The following is a 14525-nucleotide window of genomic DNA, read 5'->3' as shown; positions in this document are numbered from 1 at the left end:
CTAGACACCCACAAGTCTATGGGGCCGGATGGGATTCATCCAAGCGTATTGAAGGAGCTGGCAGATGTGCCAGCCAAACCCCTTTCCATCATCTTCCAACAGCCCTGGAAGACTGGGGAAGTTCCACTGGACTGGAGGCTGGCTGATGTTGTGCCCATCTACAAAAAGGGCTGCAGGGAGGATCCAGGAAACTACAGGCCTGTCAGTCTGACCTCAGTGCCAGGGAAAGTCATGGAACAGGTGATCTTGAGTGCTATCATGAAACACATGCAAGAGAACCAGGTGATCAGGCCCAGTCAACATGGGTTCACAAAAGGCAGGTCTTGCCAAACTAACCTGATCGCCTTCTGTGACAAAGTGACTCGGCTGCTGGATGAGGGAAAGGCTGTGGATGTGGTCTTCCTGGACTTCAGTAAAGCCTTTCACACAGTTTCTCACAGCATTCTGCTTTGGAAACTGTCAGCCTCTGGCCTGGACAGGCGCACACTCTCCTGGGTGGAAAACTGGTTGGATGGCCGGGCCCACAGAGTGGTGGGAAATGGTGTGAAATCCAGCTGGAGGCCAGTGACAAGTGGGGTTCCCCAGGGCTCAGTGCTGGGTCCAGCCCTGTTCAATGTCTTTATCAATGACCTGGATGAAGGCATCGAGTGCACCCTTAGCAAGTTTGCGGACGACACTAAGCTGGGTGGAAGTGTCGATCTGCTGGAGAGTAGGGAGGCTCTGCAAAGGGATCTGAACAGGCTGGACCGCTGGGCTGAGTCCAATGGCATGAAGTTTAACAAGGCCAAATGCTGGGTCCTGCACTTGGGGCACAACAACCCTGTGCAGTGCTAGAAACTAGAAGTCTGGCTAAAAAGCTACCCAGAGAAGAAGGACCTGGGGGTTTTGATTGACAGCTGACTGAAAATGAGCCAGCAGTGTGCCCAGGTGGCCAAGAAGGCCAATGGCATCTTGGCTTGTATCAGAAACAGTGTGACCAGCAGGTCCAGGGAGGTTATTCTCCCTCTGTACTCGGCACTGGTGAGACTGCTCCTTGAATCCTGTGTTCATTTCTGGGCCCCTCACCACAAGAAGGATGTTGAGGCTCTGGAGCGAGTCCAGAGAAGAGCAACAAAGCTGGTGAAGGGGCTGGAGAACAGGCCTTATGAGGAATGGCTGAGGGAGCTGGGGTTGTTTAGCCTGGAGAAGAGGAGGCTGAGGGGAGACCTCATTGCTCTCTACAACTACCTGAAAGGAGGTTGTAGAGAGGAGAGTGCTGGCCTCTTCTCCCAAGTGACAGGGGACAGGACAAGAGGGAATGGCCTCAAGCTCCGCCAGGGGAGATTTAGGCTGGACATTAGGAAAAAATTCTTCATAGAAAGGGTCATTGGGCACTGGAACAGGCTCCGCAGGGAGGTGGTTGAGTCACCTTCCCTGGAGGTGTTTAAGGGATGGGTGGACGAGGTGCTCAGGGGCATGGTTTAGTGTTTGATAGGAATGATTGGACTTGATGATCCGGTGGGTCTCTTCCAACCTGGTTATTCTATGATTCTATGAAATAAGGCATCCACAAGCACCGTGTGTAATGCTCCATTTTAAGTTACCATTTCTCTGAAACATAAACCTCCTGTTTGCTTCTTAGTATACTTCCCACATCTAATTAACACTTGTCAAATATACATGCTATAACCACGAATGTTCTCTGAGGCTACTTTCATCATCTTTTCTCAATTGGAAATAAAACATAATTGCAATATATTTAAGAGACACTAGAGGGAAGCCAAGATGTCTCAACAACCTCTCTCTTAATACTCGCAGTCTTAAATGCACAATTAAATACATGGTGTAGGAAATACCAGTTACACTTGCTATGTGTAAAGATGCCAAACAAACGACTTTACAGCATGGCGTTGCTATTTTTTAGTGATGCTGAGCACCTGAGAACTTTCATAGTTGTAATGCCAAATAGTAATCTTATGAAGCATTCAGACAGTATAATAACTTGCTACTATACATTATAAATATGGGTGGTGAATAAGTTGGTGTGGTTTATTTCTTATCTGCTGTTTGTTACACTTACTCCGATAATTTGTACTCTGAACATAACTTTTTTGCTATTTTCTTCAGCACCCATCACAGTGACAAGGCCATTGGGATGTCTGGTTCATCCCCTCTGTGTGTCCCTTCGCCAGCTGCGCTACAAAACCAACTCACTTTCACTCAGAAGTAAGTCAGATGCTAGTATGGTCAGAACAATTGGTTTTACTCCTGCTTTGAGCTGCAGTGATCAGACACAGGGCTCCTTTAGTGTACCCCAAAAAGCTCTGGTCATGAGTCTTTCCCTGAATTTCTCCTTTCCCCTCTCCCGATTTCTCACTCTGCCACCCCCATTTGCTTCCAAACAAGCAGTTGTTTACTCTTTTGCCACTGTCCCCAACTGCTGACTTGATATATTCATTCAGGTTTTAAGATACAGGTGTGTCCTGGTCCTTCCTGTGCTGACTATCAATTCTGTTAAATTAGTAACACTTTATTTTGCCTGTAGTGTGCTGCTATTTCTCATCCTACTGGCTTTTCAGAAGCAATGCAAATCAGAGTCACAAATCAGGCAAATATACCTGAACTTATCTGTTTATCTTCATTTTCCAGCAAGACAGGTAACAAAAAACAACCGAAGAAACCTCAACCAAACCCCATGTGATACACAAAATAAGCTGATGGTAACACAATGCCAAAAATAGCTTATTATGTTAAGTGCAAGGGAGAAAAGCCTTGGTATAAAGCTTGATTGCAGCAACAATTCACCAGTTTAAATACAAAGACTTGCATTAAAATATTTCTTGAGATACATCTCTTGCTCTCTAAGGTGATTTTTTAAAAAAAAAACTTATATACACGTATCCAGTTGTAACACTTGACAGTAGTCTCATGAAGCATTCAAAGAGTATAACTTGATAAGTACACACTGTCGATATGAGTGATTAATGTCTGTATGATTTCTTCCTTCAATGGTTTATCACATTGTGTCGAGTTCTAGCCTCAGACAGGTGACCAGCCACCTGATACAGTATAATACCCCCAAGCCCTGTCCCAAAGTCCCACAGTCTGTGCTTCCAAAGCTCACTGGATCCAGATGGTGTTGCCTCCTTCTGGTCTGCGAGACTCCACTGTCAGTTCTCCAAAAGTGGAGAAAAACTGCTCCATTTCCTTCTGCAACATATCATTCCTCTTCTCTGCATCTTCCTTGGCACGCTCTGCATTGCGCATTTTGATTTCTACCATTGTGAACTTCTTCCGCTCTTGATCCAGCTCTTCATGCAGGGCCATTATTTCTGTCTCCAGGGTGAGATTCCTCTGCTCCAAGCTGCAAAAAATGAAACAAAAGCAGACAGCTCCTGAGCATCACTTCTCATTCACTCAATGCACACTGCTACCAAATTCATTCACGTGTCCTTTCTCTTAGAAAGTTTAGACTGGATTTTTGAGAGGTGCATCTACAAACCATGGCTTCATCAATGAAATATTCTCACAGTGCAGTCTCTTCAGTAGCTCATTTAGAAAACGCCTAACAACTGCCACTGGCAAGGTGCACAGTAGCAAACATTTGTTTCTTAAAAAGTTATTTAAGTATTCCTTTTACTTGTGGAAGTATTGTCACCCAGCTCCTGCTGTAGTTGCACTAGTGTCAAGGTCAGAATAATGCCTCAAATGCCTTTGTTTCACTGCTAATCTCCTTTCTTCAGCCGACCCATCTGCTGTATCTATTTGCAAATCTGCATCAACGATTTCAAAAGAACCTGCAAGCAACATGATCTGTGTCTAAAAAAAATGGCCCTATTTGTGATGTAATTTTCCAATGGAAAGCATTAGAAATCCTAGTGGTGCTAAACACAGAGTCATTATGCATATTAAACATCATACTAAGTGCTCTACTACACTGAAAATAGTGGTGAGGCAAGAGACTGCAATATTCTGTACACTGAACTTTTTGCTGGTAGCTGCTGTTGCCAGTAGCTCTCTCAGTGTTGTGATCCACCTATGACTTGCAGTGCCAGAGGTACCAATGAAAAGTGCTGCTGTACAATAGAGGTGAGAACAGAAGACAAGTCCTGAACAGCTTTACTGAAGAACCCTTATTACAAAGACAGCACATTCAGCTCTGCACTGCTGTGTGCACTAGTTAATGCTAAGCCCAGACTTTGAGGTTATTCATTGATAATTGTAGCCATCCGCCCTAGCAACCCTGTGTGTGAGAAGAGTCTGCACTATCTGTAGACAAAGACACAGCTCTCCTTCACTTTCTTTAACAGGTCCAGGCTGTGAAGGAAGGGCTCAGGGAAAGCAGCAGTGTGGAGACTGGACCACGAGTGGAGGTAACTCCCAGATGCAGCGCTCTCAACAGGGATGATGACTCTGGAAAGGAGTTCCATGAGTCTCCAAGTCCCAAAATCTACAGGTGGAATAAGCCACATCACTGCTTCCACTGAAAGGTGATGCCCAGTTAACCTTCTCAGTCTCTGGAGAACAGGCATTAACTAATGAAAAGTTTGTGAGAGTCTACTGACTTTGTTAATTAGATTCTACAGAAAATCACAAGGTTCTGGGTTTATGTTTGATGCCAATAGGACAGTGAGTCACAATCATGGCAAGCAATTCCTCTGAAACAGGCCCCTTTAGATCATGGTACCACCAAAAGTGATGTCAGAGTATGTCAACACTGAAAGATCAGAAACTCAGTAGCAAGCACACGGTGACTGCAGCTAGTGCAGACTGCTACCAAGTAACAAGAGACAAAATTTCTTGGATTTACTCTGCAAAAGGCAGTTAGACGGTAGAGACAAACTTGTCTTACCTTTTAATCCTTGTCTCATATTCTAGTTTTTGCTTGGCCATCTCTTGCTTCAAGCTGGACACTAGTCTGTGCAAAGCACTGTGATTGTTAGCATTGTTGGCCACAAACGTCTCGCTGTTATCACTGCTGCTGGTGGCTCGGCTGCTGTGGCCCTCCATACTCCTTCTGTCACTTTTGTTCTCATAGTCACCCAGGTTAGAGACATCTTCATGTGGTGGTTCATCAAGCACAGAGTCTTCAAAGTTACCCACATAAAAGTCCTGCTCAGGGCAGGTGGTGGTGGACGAACGACAGGAATTGGAGTGCTCAGGGAGGGATATTTCACAAGATGATGTTGACCAGGTGGCACTGTCCACACTCTGTTTGTCATCAGAGTTGACCATAGAGAACTGCTGGTGTACATTGTCGTAGGTAGAAAGCCTGTTGTGCTGGCCTGACTCACCCACTGATTCCTTCTGCTTGTTGTCCCTCAGTGTGACGTAGCCATTGGGCACCCAGCCTGTGGTGTGGCTGTTGAGGGTGCTGCTGTGCCCGTCTGTGCTAGAAACACCCATCCGCACACCTCCATTCTGCACGCTGTGTGTGCCCATCTTAGTCACTGGTCCTTTCAGAGACGATGTTCTCCTGGTTTGCAGGGTACAATTTGGCAAGGTCTGGCTCTTCTCAGGGCCATCCACAGAGCTGCTGAAGGACCCGTTGGTGACTATGCCACTTCCTTTATTAAAAGCAGGATTTTTTTTCACCATGAGTGGTGGGCTTCTGTTGACATCTAGTTTCTGGACACTGTTCCTGGGGCTATTTGTCTTGCTGCCTGGCAGAGCAGTTGAAGACTCGCTGTCTGTGACCCCCCTTTGGGGAGATTCAGGTTTGTCCCAAGAACAGTGCCTCACTGCTGTATCCTTAGTGTTGTTGTTCTCTTTGTTCTGTAGCTGGCCTGCAATTGCTTTATTTGTCGTTTCATTGTTGTTGCATACCTCAGGCCCCATCTGAGGGTCTGCACCTTTGGGAAACAGCTCTTCATGTTTGCTAATCATCACTGACATTAGCTGCTGGACTACTACTGTACCTGAAAGGAGACACCAATCACATGATCATTAACGGCCTCTTTTGTTTAGGGCATAAATATACTTTATCCATCAGATATCCACAAATGTGTCGTAAAGATTCAGCTTATACAAACACTCACACAATGCACCCACCTGTGTAACACCCTGAATGTTTAAGACACCTGAAATGCCTCTGGCAAACAGATCAGATCAGCACTGCCTCTTCCTTCTATCAAACCAAGCCAGCAGGCCTCACAGACCCCTAAGAAGAGGGACTTCTGCAAAGAAGCTATTATTGTGACTCTAACTGCATACCAGAAGACCACAGAAAGAGAAACCGAGTAGCAAAGGATAACATCATTGTTTTAACTCAATCTGGCAATCATCTTAAAAACCAAGGTCTTATTCTGGCACAGCACTTATATTTTAATAAACGGAACGCAGGCAGGTAAGAGATTTGCTTTGCTGGAACGCAGATGGTTTAGTCTATTGGAGCAGAACAGGGAAGTAATACGACAGAATTAGTTTAATGTGAACGCCTTTAACCACACCGTGGTGAAAGTATATGCAACCAGGAAACTATGCCACCTTACAGCACTGTATGGAACTATTGCAGGACCACAGCTTGCTACTTGCTGTCATAAATGGCTACCTTTCCTCTCAAAGAACAACTCCTTGGTGTGCACACCACTTGACTGCACTGTAATTTACACTAGCATTTATAACTGGACTTGGGGTAATAAAGATGTGCAATTGTTTTGTTAAGCAGACCTTCATTAAGGATGATTAACAATATTTCAGGAACAAGGTCAAGATAGTTATAACCACCACCCCATTTTTAAACTCCTAGAGACCTTTCAGAGGCATGCTCTGCTCTTCTAATCAATACTTTCCCACTGTGGAATATTGTTTCACATCAACTCCTTTGTAATATTCTGGATCTTTCTACTCCACCCTTTTAAAATACAACTACTAAGAGCCAATTCAATGTTGGTACTCAATATTTCGGTTGTTTGTTTGCTAAGGAAAAATCATACATTAGAACTATGCAGCAGGAAAATTCAGTTACTCCCATGATATATTTGGCTATATTCCCACTGAGAACATTAGCTTTTATGAGCAGAATCTTAGTACAAACATTGCACTGTAGTCAGGCAACTTTCACCACTGTGTTTGAGTTATGGTTGGTACTGTGAAAAATCTCTCTTGAACCAAACAAAACCAACCCCTCATTCCCATTATACAGGTATGTTTGCCCATTGTTGCATGTTTGAGTGATTGTGCAAGAAAAGCACTCTGTAACTTCCAAAAAGCAAAGAGCAATAAAGAAGGGTGGCCACGAGCATCAACGGGATGTACAGTCTTTGTTAGAAGTTCCTATATGTTTAATTACGTGCATCCTAATTGCAAATCATCATTATCTCATGTCCAGTCTGAAAGTTATACTTAAAGAGAAGTCATATATCTGTTTAATCAAACCTATTTCTCATTAGTTAAAAATATATGCATTTCCCTTCAATGAGTATAGTACCCATGCCATTTTCAACAGCAGCCACCATCATTTTACTGCTAGAGTTGCAGATAAGCAGTCTGGTAAGTTGCTTTCAAGAACTGGAATAGCATATCATTTTCCATTTCCACCTCCTATAAAAAAACAAACCAAAACAAAGAAACACCAAAACTTTTTTGCTCAAACTTTCAAAAATAAGCTAGCCTACAAACTTCAGGCAGCAGCCAGTTCTGGAAAAATTTAGACCTAGAAAATAGTATTTTATTTAGAAAAGTCTAACTCCTCTCTTCCCATCCCAAATCTCCATTTGACTCCCCTGCCCCAGGTGAGCTGAAGATACATGGTATCCCACCAGTAAATATCATCCTCCACTATTCTCATTGACTACAGTGGTATAAATCAGTTCTGTGGCACCTTTCTTCAATTCTCTTCTACTGAACACTTTTAAGTACTTTTTATACTATTTAATGCAAACCATAGGATAAAAGGTTTGCTGCCTAATCAAGACAAGCTCTCACAGCACTTATCTACCAGGCTGCTAAGCTCTACTTAAGTGTCAGGGTAAGAGAAGCTACTATCCCAGTCCAGCAGTTCTGTAGGTACAAAGAAAGACACAGGTTGAAAGTGAAGCGATAGGCAGGATGTTCACACACACACACACAAAAACGTCTCCCGTGCAAGAAACATAACATGACAGTTGAAGAGAAAGCAAACAAAGCAGGAAAGGATCTGAAGTTTCTCTCTCAAAATACCAGAGGGAGATGAGGTATGAAGAGTAAACTAGGATGTCAATGACACAATGAATCTTATCTCTGCACACCCATACCAGATAGCCATAGTGCATTTGAGTCGAGTATGTACAGAAACCACGGGAAAGCCACAAATGCAGATTTAAGGTTATTTGAAGCTGCACAGGTTTGAAGATATGCAGTCATAATAAACATGTGCATAATATGGACAGCTGCTCTTGTAAACACTTTTGAGCCAAATGTATGATCAAACCATTCTCTGTGACAATGAGAATCTAGACATTGAAGTGAAGATGTTGAACAAAAACCCTTTCCACATTAGAAGGTTTTCTGGCTCCTCTGTGCCACTGTTCAGATAGCTAACACTGGGTAGTCATTGCTTTCACATATGATTTGGAAATGCTATATTTCTGTTTACAATAACACAGTCATTTTGTTAAGAATAGCAGCAAGAAGGATGAAACATTAGGCTTCGGGAAAACAAATAAATGAACTAAGTATATGGGGAATTTCATCTGGTGAAGAGAAAAAAGCATCAAACTCACAGAAAAATAGTACATTCATACACTCTCAAAATAAACTTTGAACACAGTATTTTTGAGTTTGAGCAACATTTTCAGTCCAGCGTCTGTGTACAACCCTAATTCCTGAGAAATTTAAGTAAATCCTACATATTAGGATAAAAGTGTTCGGAAGGACACACTTTGTCAGGAAGGAGGAAAGGTGTCATGTACTTTATGGAGAATTAAAGTCACAAAGATTCAGCCTAGGAGGAAGTCACAGGAGGAGACTTTTATGGAAATCTTTGTCTTAATCATAGCAAAATGCTATAGCTGGGACATCGCTGTAAGTAACAGAATGCATCTGACAATTTGATCACTGTTGTGCAAGAAGGGATTTAATATACCACTGCCTTGTGCGGGACTCTGCATGGGTCACTGCACTATGAACCTGTACGAACTTTTTCTCGTACTTAAGAACAGCAGGTAACATATTAACTGCGCTCCAACTACACATGCTGAATAAGAACATGTCATATTTGCAGCAAGTTTTCAGAGAAAAAGTACATTTTTAGTGAAGTTGCCAGGGCAGCACAATCTCATGCAAAGTCTGTTTGCAATGTTTCACATGTCAGTCAGCTTTACAGTAACCTGCAAGATTTAACCCAGAAGTACACTCAGGTTGAAGAATTCAGGGTTTATAGAAGAGATATATGAAACTTCCTTCACATACTACATAACCTGTTATGTCCTGTTAATAAACGTACAGACTTTCCTTCTTTCTAGCATAAGTTATGTACAATAAGCTCACCCTCCATGATAGTGAGAGGATCTTCCACTTTGGGACGAAGGATGTTCGGACCAAATACAGTAGCTAGATTTTGCACACTCATTTTGTTTATGCCTGAATAAGACTGAACTTCATCAAGGAATCTGTAGAGAAGAAAGAGGCCTTTAGGAAATATGTTAAAAAGGAGGGGAAAAAAAGTCAAAGCACGTGATGTTTTCTTAACATAGCTCAAGTATTCCATTCAAAACCTTCATGGAACATCCTGAAAACTCAAGGCTATTCTCCTCATCTTCTTCAGATTTTCTCCAAAATGATACATTGATAGCAAAACTTGAATTTCAATCTAGAGTGCATACAAGATAACTCTGTTTAAGATGGTAAATTTATCCAGCATCATTAATCAACCACTTGGCTCATAAAATATCCTCAGATTGCAGACTGTCAATTAATAAAAAGTTTATGTTCCATTAAAATGTGGTTTGGGTTTTTTATTTCATGCAGGCAACTTCTACAAATTCACCAATTGCAACTATGTAAGTTTTTTAAGATCTTAGATGTATCCACAAAACGATTCTATGTACTGCAAGACATATACAATTTTCAAGGATACCATGCTTCAGGAGCACACAGCAAAGGCCAATAACAGCAGTCAGAAATGGAAAAAAAATGGTCCTATGAAATGGACAGAATATATTCATTTCTAACTTCTTGCACTTCTTGCTGAGTGCGTCCTGCTTATGAAAGAGAAGTCGTAATAGAACACCTTGATAGAGCAAATTAGCAATTAGTCATACAGTAAACCTGTATTTTGAGTGCATTCACTTACGTTCACCAATCCTCTGACTGTAAGTAAGCATACACAGTACAGACACATATAGACTGGTTTGTCTGTCAGCTCACAGTTATAAATAGTACTGTGATATTCTTGCAAGAGCCCTTACCTGCAGATATATTTCAGGAGATTATAATTGACAACTGGCAGGCTCTTCACTTGCTTCCCCAGTTCTTGCAGGCCCTTTAAGTGGTTTAAGGAAAAAAAAATGCCAGCAATTCCAACTACATGACAATAAACACATCACTGAAACTGCAGTGTCCAATACTATATACAAGTCACCATCAGGAATAGCTTGTAGAACCCATTTTTGATGGCAAAATCTATATTTGCCTAACAAGGATTAGGTCTGAGCAAAAATAAACAAGTAAATAAATAACTTGGTTTCATCATGTCTCTCCCCACTCTTTCACTCTTTCTTTCTTGACCAATAGGTCTGTTCCTCCTGCTAATAACAAGGCTGAGGTTTCCAGGAACAGTTCTGGTTTGAACTAGTTGGCATCTTCATATAAGAAACCCAGTTCTGGTCCATCCTAGATTCATACCAATAAAAAGGTTTTTTCAGTTTGTGCTCATCCTGGGAACGGGACAAGCAGAATATCACACACTATTTTCCGTGCATGTGGAAATAGATCCTGGCTACAGTCCTTACCAACCAGTGCCTTTAGACTTTTTCAGTATGAGGTTTAAACACTTTGCCAGCATCAGTGCGGTTTTGATTATAATACGTTACAAAAAATACAAATGCAAATCATGATACATGGACCATGATAACACAAATTTTCTGGCTAAGGGCTAAGAAAGGAAAAAAAGATGCACAACTCTCTCCCTTAACTGTGAATGCACTTTTAACTTCTACATAGAGAAAGATCAACCAAAAATCCAGTCAGACAGCCTTATAGCTAGACTGCTAAGCTACCATAAAGAAGACTGAGTAGCTTATCATCTATAGTACTGATTTTTCACAAACTGCCAGCACCAACAGGCCACCACAATTTGAATCCTGCTTTCAAAATTAATTTAATAATGTGCTTCATGGTATAGTTGCAAAGGAACACTCTGGACTAAACCAATATAATATGACTAAAAATTTAATCTGAAAATTAGTATCACTACAAGTACCAACTGTATGATGACTAACTGTGGAGCTGTCAGGTGGCTTTACATTGGTGCTAACAATGGTTAGAGACATATGCAACATGTACAAGCAAAGAGCAGCTCAAATTAAACCAGCTGAACAGCCCACTCCAACTTTTTGCAAGCAGTTGACAAAAATACACATCTTGTAGTAAACTGTAAAGGAGAACTAAGAAACCAGTCTGATTTTGATTGATGTAAGAGATTATGACAACACAGAAGACAGTTTGCCACAGCTCTGTCTCCCTGACTTTGTCATCACATGGGAACAACTACCACCTCCACTGTTGGTAGCTATCAACTGAAGGCTCAGAAAGGAGATCATAGAATCATAGAATCATAGAATAATCAGGTTGGAAGAGACCCACCGGATCATCGAGTCCAACCATTCCTATCAAATACTAAACCATGTTCCTCAACACCTCTTCCATCCATCCCTTAAACACCTCCAGGGAAGGTGACTCAACCACCTCCCTGGGCAGCCTGTGCCAGTGCCCAATGACCCTTTCTGTGAAAAATTTTTTCCTAATGTCCAGCCTAAACCTCCCCTGGCGGAGCTTGAGGCCATTCCGTCTTGTCCTGTCCCCTGTCACCTGGGAGAAGAGGCCAGCACCCTCCTCTCCACAACTTCCTTTTAAGTAGTTATAGAGAGCAATGAGGTCTCCCCTCAGCCTCCTCTTCTCCAGGCTAAACAACCCCAGCTCTCTCAGCCGTTCCTCATAAGGCCTGTTCTCCAGCCCCCTCACCAGCTTTGTCGCTCTTCTCTGGACTCGCCCCAGAGCCTCAACAACCTTCTTGTGGTGAGGGGCCCAGAACTGAACACAGGATTCAAGGAGCGGTCTCACCAGTGCCGAGTACAGAGGGAGAATAACCTCCCTGGACCTGATGGTCACACTGTTTCTGATACAAGCCAAGATGCCATTGGCCTTCTTGGCCACCTGGGCACACTGCTGGCTCGTGTTCAGTCTCTGTCAACCAACACCCCCAGGTCCTTCTCCTCCAGGCAGCTTTCTAGACAGACTTCTCCTAGTCTGTAGCACTGCACAGGGTTGTTGTGCCCCAAGTGCAGGACCCGGCAAATGGCCTTGTTAAACCTCTTAGGTCTCTTAGAGAAAGAGGGGTCATCTTAATAATTAAAAGATTAGATAGGAGATGTTCCAGTTCTAGCAGGTTTTGAAACGTCAAAAAGTAATTAAACAGAAATAACAACCTTAGAAAGTTAGGGGAGTAGACTCTAATCAACAGAAAAAGCCTATTGGTATTTACTTTGAAAAGAAAATATCGTGGTTGACCTCATTACTTACAAGCGCACAAAACAATGTAAGACTAGGAACTTGGTTCCTCACGTTTTCAGGCTAATATATAGTAGGCCTATGCCACTGCAGGGCAGTTAGGGCCTTTATTTTTCTCATTTGTGTTATGCTGTTTTAAAAGAGTCTGGAAGGTGGCCCCCCTCCACCTTTTTAAGTCCTTCTAATTCAATGACATGCAATGAATAGATTTCATTGGCCATAAATCCAAAGTCAGTAAAAGTTCGCATTCTGATGCTGAGAACAAAACAACCCTTGATTAATGGTAAAAGTTGGACAGAACCTACTAAGACCCTTCCTTTCACAGTTCAGACCAAAAATACAAAAAATATAAGTCTCTTCCAAACCAAATGGAAGCTATTGACTACAACGATATTTACTTGAACTGGATTCAGTGACACGCAATAAATATAACTAAGGTTATGCTATGCACCTGTAATAATACTTTCAAGTTACGTAGGTGGCAATAGTCTTCAAATGAAACCAGCCTCAATTAACAGATGCATATCCTAAATTAAGATAGGTAATCAGCTCCTCTCCTGCTCAAAATCAGAACAGGTTATAACACGCTGGCCTTTTATTTCATCTTACTCAATTTGCCAACTCACCAATTCTTCCTCCTTGCTGAGCATTTTTGCACAGGAAAGAAAATCTTCATATTTTGCATATGGTATGACCGGTTCTGGGAGTTCCCTTAGGTACAGCTTAAGCAGTGACGCCACAGTGTGCACATCTGTACTGCTGTGGGGTTAGAATACAAGTTGTTACTGTGAATCAGCATAATAGTGCAACATTAACAGGCTAAAACCCACCACTTAACTTTTCCATTATCACCCCAGATATTACTCATCAGCAATACACACATTTATAGATCATATCCGTGATTTGGTTTGTTTGGTCTTTTTGGGGGTGGGTGAGGGGGTGTCCTAAAAAGAACTTAGGATATCTGCTAGCAAGAATCCATCAATTCTGCTGATTTATTACTATGAATACTTACAAATAACACCTTATTTGCAGGCACAGATACAGAGAACATCCTGGTTTTCATTGTCAGGCATCTCACATCAGGCATGCAAAATCCATCTTAACTGATGCTTTTCATATTCACTTGAGACAGAGACCAGGCTTTCTATTTTCACCAGCTCTCAAAACATGCCCAGCATGTCTCAATTCCACTGTATCACTGTATACCCTCTGGTATCAGTATTAAGTAAGAGAGTTTTAAAAGAGACCATATGTACCACAGGCGTATAATTGAAACTACCCCATATGAATTACTGTTCTTCCCCTGGCACGAGTCTTTTTCTTATGGGCTCCCACAGAATAACTGCTGTGCCTTTTAACTGTACCATTACACTGTAAACTTGGATACACTTAACCACAGAACTGTAAATCCACTGGAAATGATTTTAGCTCTATCCTGTACCAAGTAAGCTAAGGCATTACAGGTCACCAAGCTTAGATAATGTCTGAGTGCCAGCACAACAGGCAACATTACACGGCTGATAGTCAAATATCTGGTATGACATATGCATTTTTTCTCATAATTATATTTGTTGATACTTAAGGGGTTTCTTTTGATACAGCTATTATGCAACAAGGCTGTTTATCCATAGAAGATGGGAAGAAAGACCAAAATCGCAAGTTTAGAGTACGTAATAAAACTTGCTTAAAGATTTCTGTGGTGTGTAAAGTTACATTGTAGTAACTTAGGAGTGCTTCTCTGAAAAGAAATAGAATAGAAATAGATAAAAACTACGTTAGCATGAAGAAATCTGTCTTGGTTTAGCTACTCAAGCCTTTATTCAAAACCTTAGTAC

The 14525-nt window shown here is 41.9% G+C and overlaps 1 protein-coding gene across 6 annotated transcripts in view; it reads right to left on the bottom strand.

The window, feature by feature from the left end:
- Positions 1-1553: 1553 nt before the first annotated feature.
- Positions 1554-14525, bottom strand: part of ARHGAP24 (Rho GTPase activating protein 24) — a 169523-nt gene continuing 156551 nt past the window's right edge. For 5 of the 6 annotated variants that reach the window (XM_069855379.1, XM_069855382.1, XM_069855383.1 and 2 more), the window contains 5 exons: positions 13314-13446; positions 10368-10441; positions 9448-9569; positions 4832-5897; positions 1554-3343 (listed from right to left, as the gene is read on the bottom strand). In XM_069855379.1, the coding sequence (XP_069711480.1) occupies positions 3100-3343; positions 4832-5897; positions 9448-9569; positions 10368-10441; positions 13314-13446 (1639 nt within the window). In that variant the 3' untranslated portion in view covers positions 1554-3099. The remainder of the gene's footprint in view (positions 3344-4831; positions 5898-9447; positions 9570-10367; positions 10442-13313; positions 13447-14525) is intronic. The other variant, XM_069855381.1, reaches the window with a different exon arrangement.

Source organism: Phaenicophaeus curvirostris, chromosome 4, assembly GCF_032191515.1.
Source record: "Phaenicophaeus curvirostris isolate KB17595 chromosome 4, BPBGC_Pcur_1.0, whole genome shotgun sequence".
Taxonomy (NCBI): domain Eukaryota; kingdom Metazoa; phylum Chordata; class Aves; order Cuculiformes; family Cuculidae; genus Phaenicophaeus; species Phaenicophaeus curvirostris.
The sequence above is the reverse complement of the archived record's forward strand: the minus strand, read 5'-3'. Positions and strand labels throughout refer to the sequence as shown.